The sequence below is a fragment of the Salminus brasiliensis genome, chromosome 12 (genome assembly GCF_030463535.1).
Source record: "Salminus brasiliensis chromosome 12, fSalBra1.hap2, whole genome shotgun sequence".
Lineage (NCBI taxonomy): Eukaryota > Metazoa > Chordata > Actinopteri > Characiformes > Bryconidae > Salminus > Salminus brasiliensis.
In genome coordinates this window covers 5,950,721-5,967,205 of record NC_132889.1, presented here as the reverse complement: position 1 = coordinate 5,967,205, position 16,485 = coordinate 5,950,721, and the positions used below count along the sequence as shown (strand labels likewise).

At 44.6% G+C, this 16,485-nt stretch overlaps 1 protein-coding gene across 2 annotated transcripts in view; it reads right to left on the bottom strand.

The window, feature by feature from the left end:
- cacna1ia (calcium voltage-gated channel subunit alpha1 Ia) overlaps nucleotides 1-14,688 on the bottom strand; it is a 129,353-nt gene extending 114,665 nt beyond the window's left edge. For both annotated transcript variants that reach the window (XM_072692921.1, XM_072692923.1), the window contains exons 1-2: nucleotides 14,582-14,688; nucleotides 7,940-8,073 (exon numbers count right to left, since the gene is read on the bottom strand). In XM_072692921.1, coding sequence (XP_072549022.1) covers nucleotides 7,940-8,073; nucleotides 14,582-14,671 — 224 coding nt within the window. In that variant the 5' untranslated portion in view covers nucleotides 14,672-14,688. The remainder of the gene's footprint in view (nucleotides 1-7,939; nucleotides 8,074-14,581) is intronic.
- Nucleotides 14,689-16,485: the final 1,797 nt, after the last annotated feature.

Below are 16,485 nucleotides of genomic sequence, written 5' to 3'. Positions count from 1 at the left end.
GTGCCCGACTGGAGGGACGCCGGCATGCAAGACGGACTCAGTAAACCTGCAAGACCTGTGAAATCACAACCGCAGTTCAGAGTTTAAAGCTGAGTACAAAAAACGCATCTTCTCTGTCTTGAGGCTGTTTGCGTTGCCATGGTAACATAAAGAAAACTGTGTTCGGCAGTGAATAAAGGCTGTCAGTCATGTGCGTTCATCAGAATATTAAGACCACGCCCAGAACGTTCTCAGAGAGGTCTGAGGAGTGAGTTTTGGTGATGTTTGAGGAGTGAACTCTGCTGAACGCTTCACTCAGCACCCAGGTTTCAAAAAGTTCTTCACACTCAAACATCTCATTTACCAAAATGAGTCTGAAAAATCCACTGAAAGCTTTTTAAGCGAACCAACTGTGGTTCTTCTATGGCGTTGTGTGATAAACCTTTTTGGCAGCTCTATTCCAGGACTGTACCTCCGTGCCGACACTCTGGAGGTATTCTTTGGTCTTGTAAGCATGAGAACATAAAAAATGTATCGCCATGCTAAATGGCTCAACAGTCTACTGAACTCTGCAGGAGCCAGAAGGTCGTGATGAGGTCACTCATCCACAGTGTGAAAAACAACTTCTTCACATTATGTATGAATGACCTCCTCGCAACCTCCCGTCTCCAGCATAGCTCTGCTAGTAAAATTCTGCAACAGCTTCTATTTCCCATACAGGAGAAGTCCAGACTGTAGTCCATGTGTTTCTCTGCTTTCACCCTGTTCTTCAATGGTCAGGACCCCACAGGACTGACCACCACAGAGCACTTAGTATTGGAGTGGTGGGTCAGTCATTCTCAGCGCTGCAGTGACACTGACTGACATGGTGGTGGTGAGTGTGTTAGTGGTGTGTTGTGGGATGGATCAGACGCAGCAGTGCTGCTGGAGTGTTTAAACACTGTGTATGTTCACTTACTGTCCACTTTATTGGACATTCCTACCTAATTGGTCCACCTTGTAAATGTAAAGTCAGCATAGACAGAAGCTCTCTGATCTGTTGCTGCACAGTTTGTGCTGGTCCACAGGACGTTGTTGGCTGGATGTTTCTGGTTGGTGGACTGTTCTCAGGCCAGCAGCGAGACTGAGGTGTTTAAACACTCTAGTAGCACTGCTGTGTCTGATCACTCCATGTCATTCCAAAGATATTCAATGGAGCTTAATCACTGTAATATATCCCAACTGTGTTCAACAACTCATCTTGAAGGTTTTCAATGAAGTTTCAGAACTCCAACTCATCCCAAAGGCACTGAATAGAGCTTTATCACTTCAATGTATCCTAAACAAAAATCATTAAAGCTTCAGAACTCCAACTAATCCCAAAGGTATTTAATGAATCTTCATCCCCTGAACTCATCCCAAAGGTATTAAATTAAGCTTCATGATATCAACTCATCCCAAAGGCATTCAATGGCTGGATCACTCCAATACATCCCAGTTGTATTAAGTGGGCCTTCAACAACTCATCCCAAAGATACTCAACAATAACACCAGTTTATCCCAAAGATTTTCAATGAAGAGAACTAATCCCATTACTAAGAGAACTAATCTTAACGGCATTCAATAGACCAGTATCACTTAAACTCATCCCAAATGTATTTAATGGCATGTCATCACTTCAACCCATGCCAAAATTATTCATTAAAGCTTCATTATTCCAACTAATCCCAAAGGCATTCAATAGACTTTCATCACTTGAACTCATTCCAAAGGTATGTAATAGACCTTCATCACCTGAACTCATCCCATGGGTATTGAATTACGCGTCATAACCACAACTCATCCCAAAGATGTTCAGTGGCGCTTGATCACTGGAACTCATCCCAAATGTTTTCAATGAAGTTTCAGAACTCATCCCAAAGATATTCAATGATAATACCAACTTAACCCAAAGGTATTCAGCCCAAAAGTATTCAATGAAGCTTCATCACTTGAACTCATCTCTTGAGTATTCAATAAAGCCTTATAACCTCTAACTCATCCCAAAGATGTTCAATGATGCTTCATGACCCCAACTCATCCCAAAGTTATTCATTGAAGCTTCATGACTCAAACTGATCCCAAAGGTATTCTTTAAAGCTTCATGACTCCAACTGATCCCAAAGGAATTCAATGAAGCTTCATGACTCCCACTCATCCCAAAAGTATTCATTGAAGCTTCATGACTCAAACTGATCCCAAAGGTATTCAATGAAGCTTCATGACTCCAGCTCATCCCAAAGGTATTCAATGAAGCTTCATCACTTGAACTCATCTCTTGGGTATTCAATGAAGCCTTATAACCTCAAACTCATCCCAAAGATGTTCAATGATGCTTCATGACCCCAACTCATCCCAAAGGTATTTAATGATGCTTCATGACCCCAACTCATCTCAAAGGTATTAATTGAAGCTTCATGACAAACTGATCCCAAAGGTATTCTTTAAAGCTTCATGACTCCAACTGATCCCAAAGGAATTCAATGAAGCTTCATGACTCCCACTCATCCCAAAAGTATTCATTGAAGCTTCATGACTCGAACTGATCCCAAAGGTATTCAATGAAGCTTCATGACTCCAGCTCATCCTAAAGGTATTCAATAAAGCTTCATCACTCCAACTGATCCCAAAGGAATTCAATGAAGCTTCATGACTCCCACTCATCCCAAAGGTATTCAATGAAGCTTCATGACTCCAACTCATCCCAAAGGCATTCAATGAAGCTTCATTGAATACCTTTGGGATCAGTTGGAGTCATGAAGCTTTAAAGAATACCTTTGGGATCAGTTTGAGTCATGAAGCTTTATTGAATACCAAAGAGATGAGTTCAAGTGATGAAGCTTCATTGAATACTTGTGGGCTGAATAACTTTGGGATAGGTTGGTATTATCATTGAATATCTTTGGGATGAGTTCTGAAACTTCATTGAAAACATTTGGGATGAGCTCAAGTGATCAAGCGCCACTGAACATCTTTGGGATGAGTTGTGGTTATGACGCTCAAAGGTATTCAATGAAGCTTCATGACTCCAACTCATCCCAAAGGTATTCAATGAAGCTTCATGACTCCAACTCATCCCAAAGGTATTTAATTAGTTTCATGACTCCAACTCATCCCAGAATGGTTCAATGGTACTTCTCCACTCCAGCCCACCCCAACGATGTTCGATTTAGCCTTTGTGTGAGTTGGAGTGAGGAAGCTTCAATTGAGCTGCAGTCCAACTCATCCCAAAGGTGTTCAATCAAGCTTAAACTGAGCGTGAGAAGAGGAAGAAGCTTCAGAAGCAACAGCGCACGAAAGAACTGTACTGTAGCAAGAAGAGAGGGGCTGGAACAGCGAGGGATGGATGCACATGAATTTCCAGTGTGAGTGAAAGCACACAAGATTGAGACAGACAGTAAAAACAAACAGCGGACCTTTTTGCCTTCCCCCAAACGACAGTGAAGGAGGATGAAAAAGGTGTTCAGAAGAAAGATTTGATAAGAAACAGGGGAGGATTCTAATGTGCTTTTGAGGCAGTGAGAGAGAGATAGACGGGGGGCGGAGACATGAAGTGACAATATATGTAGCGAGAGAAAAAGACAGAGAGAGAGAGAAAACGAGCGAGTGAGCAAACTCCACACAGCTGTTTCGGTGCACATCAATCAGAGAGTGTGTTTGGCAGAGTAATTAGCGACCTGCCGGCGGGCAGCCTTTCTCTAATTGTTCTCTTCTTTCTTTGCATCCTCTGTTCCCTTCATCTCTCTCACTTTAATGTATTGTCTATGTGTGTATATGTGTGTGTGTGTGCATGTACAACCAACTTTTTTACACACACACACACGTGCACACACACGCTAATACACACTAAGCCATTGTTGTGGAGAAGAGAAGAGAATACAGGGGAAAAAAGAGATGACAACAGAAGTGGACCTATTGGAACTGAGCCCTTTTTTGTTTATTGGAACACAGCCCTGTGTGTAAAACAATAGACGGCAGTGTTGGCTCTGGATGCTCGTGGACTTCTGCCACAGTTGATACAGCATTAAGTAGCAGGTTTATCTTCAGCCTCTACACGCAAAAACACAGTCCGAACATAGACGGACAAGTGTAGCGTTACGACTCTGCGATCCTGCCAAAGACAACGCAAGGCAAGGCAGGGTTATTACCAGTAATACACATAATTAATAGTAAAAACCTAAAAAAATATTCATACAAAATAAAACTAAATACTTAAAAAAATGAATGGTTTGCAGCTGTAACAGAACAAAACTGTACTTCAAAGTAAGACAAACATCTAAGCTGCTAATCGATCCTTTTTTTTAACATTTTTTACAAAAGCTCCAGAATTCAATCCTTAAGATTCCTGTGCAGGCCAAACTATAAAACTTCCAGGAGTTGATCCTTGGGATTCCCATACTAACCTCCAGGAGTCGTTTATTAGAATACCAAAATTATAAAATCTCTAGGAGTCGATCCTTGGGAGTCCTCTGCTAACAAAATTTAACAACCTCCAAAGTTCAAACCTTCAGATATCCATGCTAGGAATATTGAAAATTCTCTTTAGAATACCCATGGTAAGAACATTTTACGCCCTCTAGAACTTGATCTTTGGAATACCCATGCTTGCAAACTATTACAACCTCCAGAATTCAATCCTTAAGATTTCTGTGCAGGCCAAACTATAAAACCTCCAGGAGTTGATCCTTGGGATTCCCATACTAACCTCCAGGAGTCGTTTCTAGGGATACCCAAATTTTAAAATCTCTAGGAGTCGATCCTTGGGAGTCCTCTGCCAACAAATTTTTACAACCTCGAGAGTTCAATCCTTCGAATATCCATGCTAGGAATATTTAAAAAATCTCCTTGGAATACCAATGGTAAGAACATTTTAAGTCCCCTAGAACTTGATCTTTGGAATACCCATGCTTGCAAACTATTACAACCTCCAGAATTCAATCCTTAAGATCCCTGTGCAGGCCAAACTATAAAAACCTCCAGGAGTTGATCCTTGGGATTCCCTAGATGCTAGGAATATTTTTAAATCCCCTAAATTAGATCTTTGAGATACCCATGGTAAGAACATTTAAGCCCCCTAGAACTCGACCCATGCTAGCAAAGTTTTAAGACCTCCAGCGTAAACTTCCAGTGTAAAACCCATGGTAAGAACATTTTAAGCCCCCTAAGACTCGATCTTTGGAATATTTTATGACCTCCTGAATTCAATTCTTGGGACATCTGTGATAGGACAATTGAAAAATCTTCAGAATTGGATTCTTGGGATACCCGTACTAGCAAAATTTTAAAACCTCCAGCAGTGTCCTGGCTCCCAAACAAGCTCCATGTTCTTGAAAGAGTGTCCTGTATCCTGAAAACGCCTGTATTCCTGAAAAAGTGTCCTGAGTTTTTAAGGCTATTGAAAAAGCCTAGTGCTAGCAAACGTATATCCTGTATCCTTGGGATACTCATGCTAGGACCATTTTAAAACCTCCAGCAATGTCCTGGTTCCTAAACAGGCTGCATGCTCCTGAAAGAGTGTCCCGTATCTTGAAAATGCCTGTATTCCTGAAAAGTCCTGAATAGCCTCCAGGTTCTTCAAAAATGTCCTGTTCCCGAATAGGCTTGTTTCCTGGAAGGGTATTATGGCTCATGAGAAGGTTTCTTGCTACTGAAAAAGCCCCAGAGTGGGGTTCTAGCCCAGGTGAGGAATCAAACCCCAGCCTGCCACATGAAGGGCAGTGGTGTTATCCACTACAGTAGCCTACCCTCGAACCTTGGGAATAATTTTTAAAAGATCAAATGCAAATAATGTTCTTCTCCAACATTATTATCTCTACAAAATGCCACGTAGTTTGCTGTCTCCTCCACAAAATTCATCTTTCCACTACAATATTTTTTTTGTCAGGAACCAGGAGCTTTAATAGGAAGCATTAAGGATTCAGGAAACTTTTTTAGGAACCTGGAACCGATTTGAGAAGCAGGTAAATATTTTGGTTGAAGAGGAATCTTTTATATATATATATATATATATATATCAGATCTACAAGACCTGAGAAAAGGTCATTGGCTGTGATTTGGACCAATTTCTTTGGACCAGGATCAGCCATGTTTGCTAAGTTTCTTTCTGATTGGAAAAGCCATTCAAAGTCATTAGGGCAGAGATCTCTTTGCACCAGGAGGAGAAACAGTTATGAACTTATGGCTGCCTGTCAGGAGCCATCAGCCCCCACAGTCCCAGCCACCCCCAGCATGTCATAATGAGCCCAATCATTCATTTAATCAGTCCTGCAGGGACGGGAGGGAAAGGACGGGACGGGAGGGGAGGGGTCTGATGGAGGAAGACAAATTCAGTGCAGTTTATGTCTGATAGTTAATAGAGATATGAAACCAGTAGAGCACGGCTAAGAAGGAAAGCCAGAGTCTCCCTGCCTGCTGATTCAGTGCTGTTTCAAGATTCTGATGAAGGTCTCCTGCTCTGGTTCCTCGTACTCTCTGGACCTGCTTGACCCATTCTGAGCGTCCTGCTCGTGTCATGCAGCCTCCTGCTGCTGCTCCACCGTCGTCTCCCTCAAGATCTCCCGACTGAGCTTCATGGCTGAAACCCCATGGCCTGACCAGGGCTTCATATCCTAGCTGGACTTGCAGTTGTGGTCATTCATGGTTCCTCCACATGCTCTAAGGAAGATTTTAGGCACCGTCTAGGAACCATAGCAAACACCAAGCAACACCATTGCAACCACTTAGCAACACCTTAGCAACCACTTAGCAACACCTTAGCAACCACCAGAGACACCATCGCAACCACCTAGCCACACAATAGTAACCACTTAGCAACACCTCAGCAAGCACCAGGGATACCATAACAACCACATAGCCACACATCATAACAACCACTTAGTTACACCATTGCAACCACCTAGCAATGGCTTAGCAGTGCCTTAGCAACCACATGTAATACCAAAGCAATCAAACAGCAGCACCATAGAAACCACCTAGCAAACACTTAGCAACACCTTAACAACCATTTTGGGATAACCAAGTAACGCCTAGCTACACCATAGCAACCACTAAGCAACACCTTAGGAACCACACAGCAGCACCATAGCAACCACCTAGCAACCACTTGGCAACACCTCAGCAAACCATCAGGGATACCATAGCAACCACCTAGCAACACCTTATCACCTTAACACCTGGGACACCTTTACAACTACCAAGGAACACCATAGCAATTACCTGGAAAATCACAGCAACCACTTAGTAACACCATAGCAACCAGCAAGCGACACCATAGCAACCACCTATCAATCGCTTAGCAACACCATAGTAACCACATGTAATACCATAGCAACCACACAGAATAACAATCACTTGGAATACCATAGTAACCACCTAGCTGCACCATAGCAACCACTTTGCAACACCTCAGCCCCCATCAGAGATACAATAGCGACAACCTAGCAACACCACAGAAGACACATCAGATACCATACCAACCACTTAGTAACACCATAGCAACCAGCTCACAACACCATGAAAACTACCTGGAGATTAATATTCATATTCATATTTATTTATTTAAACACTAAGTAAAACTGTGAGTGGAGCGCTGTTTACCAGCATGAGAGCTTTCCGAGGACACACAGCATACATTCATGGACTGTGTAGATGAGTCAGCGGCTACTTCAGGCCTGAAGTTATCTAAGCGCATCTGAGTGGAGCTCAAGGTGAGCACTGTTCTCTGCTATTGGTATCTTTTAACAACCAGACTCAAAATGGTGATTTCCCCCGCCTGGAAGAATGATTTGGAGAGGAGATGTTCAGCTTTTTGGGGTCTCGCCCTTTCTCCACCACAGGTGCAAACTGGTGGGCCAATAATAATACACATATTGTGGACCATGTGCAGGCCTATGTGTTTTTTTATGTTGGTGTGGGGAAAGGTTCAGAAGAGCTCAGCCCTTACCCTGCCATGACGATGAAAAAGTCCAGTCTGTTCCAGGTATCGCCAAGGTAACAGCGACGGCCAAAGATCCCCAGAGCCACCATCTTCACCACCATCTCCAGCGCAAAGAAAATATAGATGAAAGCATCGAACGCCTGCGAGTGAGAGAGAGACAGACAGACAGACAGGGAGTGTATCAGCAAAGGCTTGATCTCTCCATCAGCACAGACGGCACGTTGGGTAGGAAAGCTGCTCACACGCAGACACACCACCGTGGAGCAGGAGCTTCCTGTACCTCACAAACCTACCACCACCATGCTTAACAGTCGCTACAGTGTTCTTGGGATTGAACGCCTCACCTTTACTCCTCATCTGACCATAACACTTTCCTCCAGAAGGCTTTTTCTTTTTCCATGTTATACATATATATATATATATATATATATATATATATATATATATATATAATAATCAGCCATAACATTAGTACCACTTCTTTGTTTCTACACTCATTGTCCATTATATCAGCCACCCGACTCGAAATGGAGAACTTTGGAGAACTTTAGGAGAACTTTGCAGTGCTATGAATGACCCACCACCCAAATAACGCCTCCTCTGTGGTGGTCAGGCCTGTGGGGTCCTGACCATTAAAGGACAGGGTGAAAGGTCCTTATAACAGAGTATGCAGATAAGCAGATGGGCGACAGTCCACCAAAGTGCTCCTATATGGGAAGTGGGGCTGATATAATGGACAAAGAGTGTAGAAACAAGGAGGTGGTATTAATGTTATGGCTGATCGTGGTATAAAGACAGAGTGAGCTGGTGGTCTGAGACGGGTGGTCTCTTTGTTCTGTGCATTGCTGTACAGCCAGGGCTTTTCACCTCCTTATTGTGTTACGCTCCTGCCGAGATAATTACAGAGATGAGATGAGTGTATTGTCAGTACACACACACACACACACACACACGCAGGCGCACACACACATACACACTGCCATCTTCTTACTAACAGCTCCGTTCTCAGTTACAATTGAGCATGAGCTGCTGTCAAGTAAATAGGACGTCGTTCCTATTGTGCTCAGTGTGTGTGTGTGTAGATGGGGCACAGAGAGCACAGACTCATCTAGCTTGCAACCACAGCATCAGAACACACACACACACACACACACACATACACACACACACACTTACATGCATGCTAGAGGAGATATATACCACTATTGCTCTGAACCACTGACGTCGTTCCCTTCTGGCACCAATGGCCCATGGGGGACCACTGTTCACATGGTTTTCTGAGATGCTCTCACCCTTTGCCCGGTACCCTATTATTGTGCCCTTTCTGAGGTCTCGGGCTGCGTTCATTCCAAACCAGGAGTGGTCATAATATTCTGATATGACCGTGACAGTGAGGGAAGGGGGTAGCATCTCGGAAACTGCTAACTTCGTGTTCTTGTTATTGGCATCATTTGAGTCTGTAGCATGATTTCCTCCACTGATGAACAAAAATACAGACGAATACATGCAGGAATATGGTGTCCAGTGTTTGGTCTGGCAAAGGGTCTGTGGAGAAAGCTTCGGCTTGACCCCAGACAAGTCGGGTCACTTTATCATTCAGTGCTTCTGCATGTGTCACAAAGTCCCTATGTAAGTGTCCTTCAGATGAAGTGCTACCAAATGTTCTTTCTCTAACTGTGGTCAGAAGCTAATACTGAAACTCTTTTAGCCTGAAGGTGGTTTAACACTCGAACCACCGAAACGGTCATTCTGACCTTTCAGGATGTAAAAACTAAGAAAATAATAAGGCCCAGCGTCATCAGATCTCCGACTTTACTGTATTACTGCATCTCTCAGTCCGACATTGTAGCAAAAGCTCGATTACATTACAGATATCTCGTTTTCCAGCTCTACCAGCACGTCTGTCATCACCTTGGCAACGTAGCTACGCCTGGCTCCACCTTAGAAAACAGGCGAGATAAAAATGGACCAATGGGTTTTGGTTTAAAGGAATGAAACAATGCAGTCAGTAAAAGCTGAATAAGCTCCTTGATTTAGTCTGAGGAACCAGAAACACCATAGCAACCATCTGGGACACCATAGCAACCATTTAGCAACATCATAAACATAACACCTAGCAACACCCCAGCCAGCACCTGGCAAGCACATCTCAACCTAGATTACCGTAGCTACCATTAAGCAAAGCAAGTTAGCAACACTAGAGCAACAACCTGGAATACCCTAGCTACCATCTAGCAAAGCACTTAGCAACACTAGAGCAACAACCTGGAATACCACAGCAACCACTTAGCAATAATATAGCAACCAACTAGCAACAGCATAGCAACCATTTGGGATACTATAGAAACCACCTAGCAAAAATTTAGCAACCAACTAGCAACCACTTAGCTACATCATAGCATAGACTACCATAGCAAACACCTAGCAACACCACAATGACAACCTAGCAACAATATAGCAACACCATAGAACCACATGCGATACTATAGCAACCACTTAGCAACAATATAGCAAACAGCTAGCAACCGCCTAGCAAGACCCTAGCAACCACCTGGGAGACCCTAATGACAACCTAGCAACACTATAGGAACCATCTATATCACATCACAGCAGCCACCCGGCAACATCATAGCAGCCATCTAGCAATTAACTAGTTATGGTACATATAGCACATATAGTTTTTCCCTAGCGACCACATAGAAACAGCCTAGCAACTGCCTGGAAGTGGGAACCACTTAAGCGGTGCAGCCAGTCCACTTTTCTATTTCTGTCTGCGTTATTTTATAAATAAGGCAACAAACAGTCAAAATGACCACCACGGCCGTGAAGGTGGGCTCCCGGCTTTTCAAACAGCTGGAAGGTTTGAGTGCTTATGAGTGCTGACATCACAACAAGGGGGTACAGTGTGTGGGCTTTGGCTTCATTCCCAAGCTTGCGTTTAATACTAATACTGGCATAGATATTTACACACGCGAGATCGCTTTCATCTTAGTCAATGGACGCTCAGGCTTTTGTTCCGCACTTGTGTATAATATTACGCTTATAGCACAAAAGAACGAACGCTTCCATGTTAAATACGGCCGGAAACGCAAGGTGCCCTTTTGATGTTCAGTGTACTGAGCGAGAGAGAGAGAGAGAGAGAGAGAGACGGGGAGAGAGCAGAGAGAGTGAGATCTATTAACATTCAATTCATGAATCAAAGGTGCGGGGGGAAGGAACAGAGGGAAAATGCAGAAACATCAGAGAGACTCGGAGGCTGATTCATGTCTGTTGCCTTGCCTCAGACTGATACTATATTTAACCTGCAACACGTTTGCTCGCTCAAACAAACTCTCAGCTTTTTCAATGAGAACCGAATGTCATTGAGGCTCCGACGGCAGCCATCTTCAAACAGCAACAGGCTGATCCTCTGTCACGGAAAAGTAAGGCTGCAAAAGAAATGGAAATCCAGGGGAAATATCTGCTCTGCTTCTGCACTGTAAGCTCAATGAAGCTCTACTAAATGAGTAGGCGAGTCTGGCTCCACCTCTGGTCCCTACTGCCAAGACTCTGGTTGCAAATTTGACAGCATGGCACCACCGCGTCCATGTTTTCTCCAGTCATTGACCAACTTACTAATGGGACTTCTAGGACAAGTGGGCGGGTCTACCAAATGAGTAGGCGAGTCTAGCTCCACCTCTTCATTTCTAAAGAATGGAAGGGAATGGACCCACGGCGTCTACCACCCTCACCCCACGGTGGGACTACCACCCTCATGGTGGGTGGCATTGTTATGGGCAGAGTTAGAGTTGTTTGATTAGTTAATTAAGTGGCAGTTTGAGACGTGTTTGGTCTAGGAAAAGTGGGTGGGTCAACCAAATGAGCAGGCGAGTCTGGCTCCACCTCTGGATCCTACTGTGGAGTCTCCGGTTGCAAATTTGATAACATGGCAGACAGCCTTGGCTAGGGAATGGTGTTTTCTCCAGACACTGACCAGCTTACTAATGGGACTACCACCCTCATGGTGGGTGGCACTGTTATGGGCAGAGTCAGAGTAGTTTAATTAGTTAATTAAGTGGGCAGTTTGAGACTTGTTTGGTCTAGGAGAAGTGGGTGGGTCTACCAAATGAGCAGGCGAGTCTGGCTCCACCTCTGGATCCTACTGTGGAGTCTCCGGTTGCAAATTTGACAACATGGCGGACAGCCTTGGCTTTATATTTGTAGAGTGGAGGGGAATGGACCCACGGGGTCCGTGTTTTCTCCAGACACTGACCATCTTACTAATGGGCCTACTATGGGATTACACCTAGAAATTAAGTGATTGACAGCCTTGGCTGGAAAAGACCACCACCTGCAGGGCCTGCACTGCTCCCTTTCTGCTAATGACATGGAGTAGCTGAGTTGTAGTGGAAATTACTGCACTGAGCTTAAACTGCACTTTTACTGTCGAGACGTTCCACTTACTGGACATTGAGTAGTTAATTAAGAAGGTGGTCTGAGGGACGTTTGATCTAGAAGAAGTGGGCGGGTCTACCAAATGAGCAGGCGAGTCTGGCTCCACCTCTGGCCCCTACTGCGGAGTCTCTGGTTGCAAATTTGACAGGGAATGGTGTTTCCTACAGACACTGACCAGCTTACTAGTGGGTCTATCACTCTCATGGTGGGTGGCACTGTTATGGGCAGAGTTAGAGTAGTTTGATTAGTTAATTAAGTGGGCAGTTTGAGACATATTTGGTCTAGGAAAACTTCTCCAGCTCTCTGCCACGGGTAAGAGAAGGTCAGTCACATACCCTAAGGGGGAAAAGTAGCTTAGATGCAGGATGAATCACACCAAGGCCTAAAGGGTCCAGCTCAAAGCCCAGTACTGCTCCTGACCTGGGCCTTACCCTTATAGCTTTGGATATAAACACCAGGGCAAACTTGCTGATTAACAATTACTCATAAAACAGAAAAAAATTGGGCCCACAACGACCCCGTTGATGCTTCCTGCAGTTGGTGGCTTAGCATGCTAATATAGCGCTGTGGATATTAGCATGTTTGGATCTGCATGTGATCTGTTCGTTTGGTCCTGTTTGAGGAAAAGGGCAATTATGGACGCTCGTCCATCCAACAGGTTTGGGTTAACAAAAAAAAATGGATAAATGTCCTAACCTGTCAAGAGATTCCCTCACACGCTCCCTCACACATTCTTAATGAGCACATCCAAGAGGTCCGGACAGTCGGGCTAGTGTAAAAATGTGTGTGTGCGGGATCATTATAGAAGTTTTAAGGAACATTCCTTCACTAACTGTCATTCTAGTAAAGGGCATTCTTCACTCGGTCTACACAATACTTACACAGCCTGTCTGAAGCCTCATAGAGACACAGAGCAAGCTCATTAACCACAGAGAGAGAGAGAGGGAGAGAGGGAGAGAGAGATAAAGAGAATGTTAAAAGAAGAAAGACGGAAGAGACATCTAAAGGCAACTGCTGGTTTAAGAGACGACTGTTCTGAAGAGGGGGGGGGGGGGGGGGGGCGAACGTAAGGTGAAAGCCTAATAAGAAGAGGAAGCATGGGAGTACTTTAACAAAGAAGCAACAAGTCATCGTATTCTCCAAGGAACAAGGAAAGTGGTTCATTGCCCATGGCCGGATAATAAAAGGCGTGACTGCATGCATATCTAGCCGACATAGATTATTGTCTGAGCCATGACCACGAGTGGGGGTCTCACAGGAGTCCGTGAGAAAGACCTGGATATTCCTTTAGCGATACGAAGCTCAAGACGTTTCATGAAAGCTGGTTGACCAGCATGGCTCTTAATTAGCATAGGCTATGTTTTTCTTTGAGGTTTGATGGTTTAGCTTAGCTCACTGGTTGAACTGGCCCAGCCAATATGCTCATGTGGGGCTTACATGGGTGTAACGTGGGCTAGGTGGGTCCAGGTGGGTCCAGGTGGGCTCCAGATGGGCATGAGCTTATGAGTGAGTTTTGAAACTGTATTGAAACTGGGACCTAGTTGGGCTTCCCAAAATGGGCCCCATCAGTGCAGACCAGCCTAATCTCACATGGGTTCCATCTAGGCCCCATGTACAGTGTACAACCCAGATGGGGCCCATGTTTAACCACTCCTGGTCCCATTGCTGACCCAGGTGGCACCCTGGTGGGCATCCATATATCCATATATTTTGGTTCCCAGTTGGGCTAACCATACAGGCACCACACGGGCATGTTTTTCTTTGAGGTTTGATGGTTTAGCTTAGCTCACTGGTTGAACTGGCCCAGCCAACATGTTCATGTGGGGCTTATATGGGTGGAACGTGGGCTAGGTGGGTCTAGGTGGGTCCAGGTGGGTTCCAGATGGGCATGAGCTTATAAGTGAGTTTGACCATGTATTGAAACTGGGACCTAGTTGGGCTTCCCAAAATGGGCCCCATCAATGCAGCCCACCCTAATCTCACATGGGTCCCATCTAGGCCCCATGTACAGTGTACAACCCAGATGGGGCCCATGTTTAACCACTCCTGGTCCCATCGCTGACCCAGGTGGCACCCTGGTGGGCATCCATATATGGATCCAACAACTGTGGAACTGTGGCACTGTGGAACTTTCCCGGCTGAAGCTGTCCGTCACTTCACTCGACCTGCCTGAAAGTGTGATGAGAAAGAGGGGAAACAAGCCGCAGTACTGACCTGCAGAATCTGGCAGCGGTCGGAGGTGCAGTCGATGTTTTCACACGGCTGGTACATTCCCAGAGTGACGCAGTTGAGCAGGATCACCATGATGCTGATGCGCTCGAACCAAGTGAAGGCACAAGAGTCAAGGACAACACATGATGATGCACAGGCATACACTGCAGCAGCATTATCATAAACATTACATTTAATAATACAGAAAACACAAGTAAGTTCAATGGTCATTTTGGACAGTAAACTAAATTGCAAAATTTGTGCTATATAAACACACTGTGGCCTCTGGTTCCACTCACCACCACTGTAGAAAATTCAGTAAAATGTCAGTACAGTCATCCAAAATGCACCATTTTTAAAGTTTGGCCCCGATTACACTTGATTACACTTACATTTACATTTAAAGCATTTAGCAGACGCTCTTATCCAGAGTGACTTACAAAAGTGCTTCACTGTTTACCCAAGAAAAACCTCAGCTAGTTTGAAAAGGCATAAAATGAAAAGTTTAGACTCTACTAAACACAAGTCAGTAAGGACGCCACTCTGCTATTCACCCAAGTACTCTCGGAAGAGGAGGGTCTTCAGTCTGGGTTTGAGGACAGCGAGTGTTTGGCTGTTCGGACACCCAGGGGAAGTTCGTCCCACCACTTCGGTGCAGGACAGAAAAAAGTCTGGCTGCTCGTCTTCCATGGATTTCGAGGGATGGCGGGTCGAGCCGAGCCGTACTTGAAGCTCGAAGGGCTTAATTACAAGACTTGATTACAAGACTTAACCACAACTTATCAGATAGGCTCAAGCCATCTCAAGCATTTTGCTACAGAATAGCTGAAGAACATGAAAGTCCAATGTCCGGATGGGTCTAATTTGTCTTTGAAAACAAGGCACAGCATCCATTTCTTTCTGAATACCTTATTAAAATGACGTTTAGGCTTGCTGGTGAAGATGCAGGACATGCAGTGTGGCCATCTTGCATTTTCACCATATTTCTCGAAATATGGGGGGTTTAGGTCAATTACTGGTGTATTGCTTTCTTGGTAATGAAAAACTCAAGAGATCCACTGACTGAAAACAACCTAGGCTGACGTCAACAGTCAGGCGTTCGTTGCTATCTTGGCACTGAATTGTCAACACAGGCCCGTGCAGCCCAACGCTCATACACCCCCCCACGCTTTACACCACTGAAATAGCAATCCGCCAAAGTCAGACCGCACCCGGCTCTTAAAGGGAACGGCAAATGACACGCTGATTGGTTTATTGCACATTACGCCCAAAAAAACACACCCATGATTCATTAAGAGACGTACTTTTCCCGTCGTTACAATAGCAAAGACACACCCACACGCCCTAAATCAAGCTGCACGGTGCACGGCTGACGGTTCGCCAAAAGATCGCTAAAATAGGCCGTAACCGCGGTAAGAATGAATTTTCTTCCGAGATAAAAAGAGAAGGACAAGCCCATAACTAAATGTGACAGAACATGCTAAATGTTAAATATGTCCCCCCATTTTAATGATCACCCTCTACAAAAAGTGTCTGAAACCCGAAGTCTGCAGTATATAACTTCCCCAGGAATCTAAGCGTGGCTACACCTTCAGGCTCTCCCACTAAATCTGTCCTGCTCTCATCTCTCCACCTTTATGGACCATTTCTTTTTCAATTTACTCCCTTCCAGCGTTTCCACCCTCTAACTCGCTCAAGCTTTTAGCTAGCTATTGCTTTTTCCTGCTAGCGCACATCAACTTTCCCCCGTCTTATCTCTCTTTGATTCTCTCCATCGTGTTTGAACACATCACCTTTCACTCTCTCACTCTCTCTAATCTCTGACACCACCACCACCACCACCACCCCACACATCTTTTATTCTCTGTTCTCCGTCGGCCTGTCTCTGTAGCGTTTGAACTGCGCTA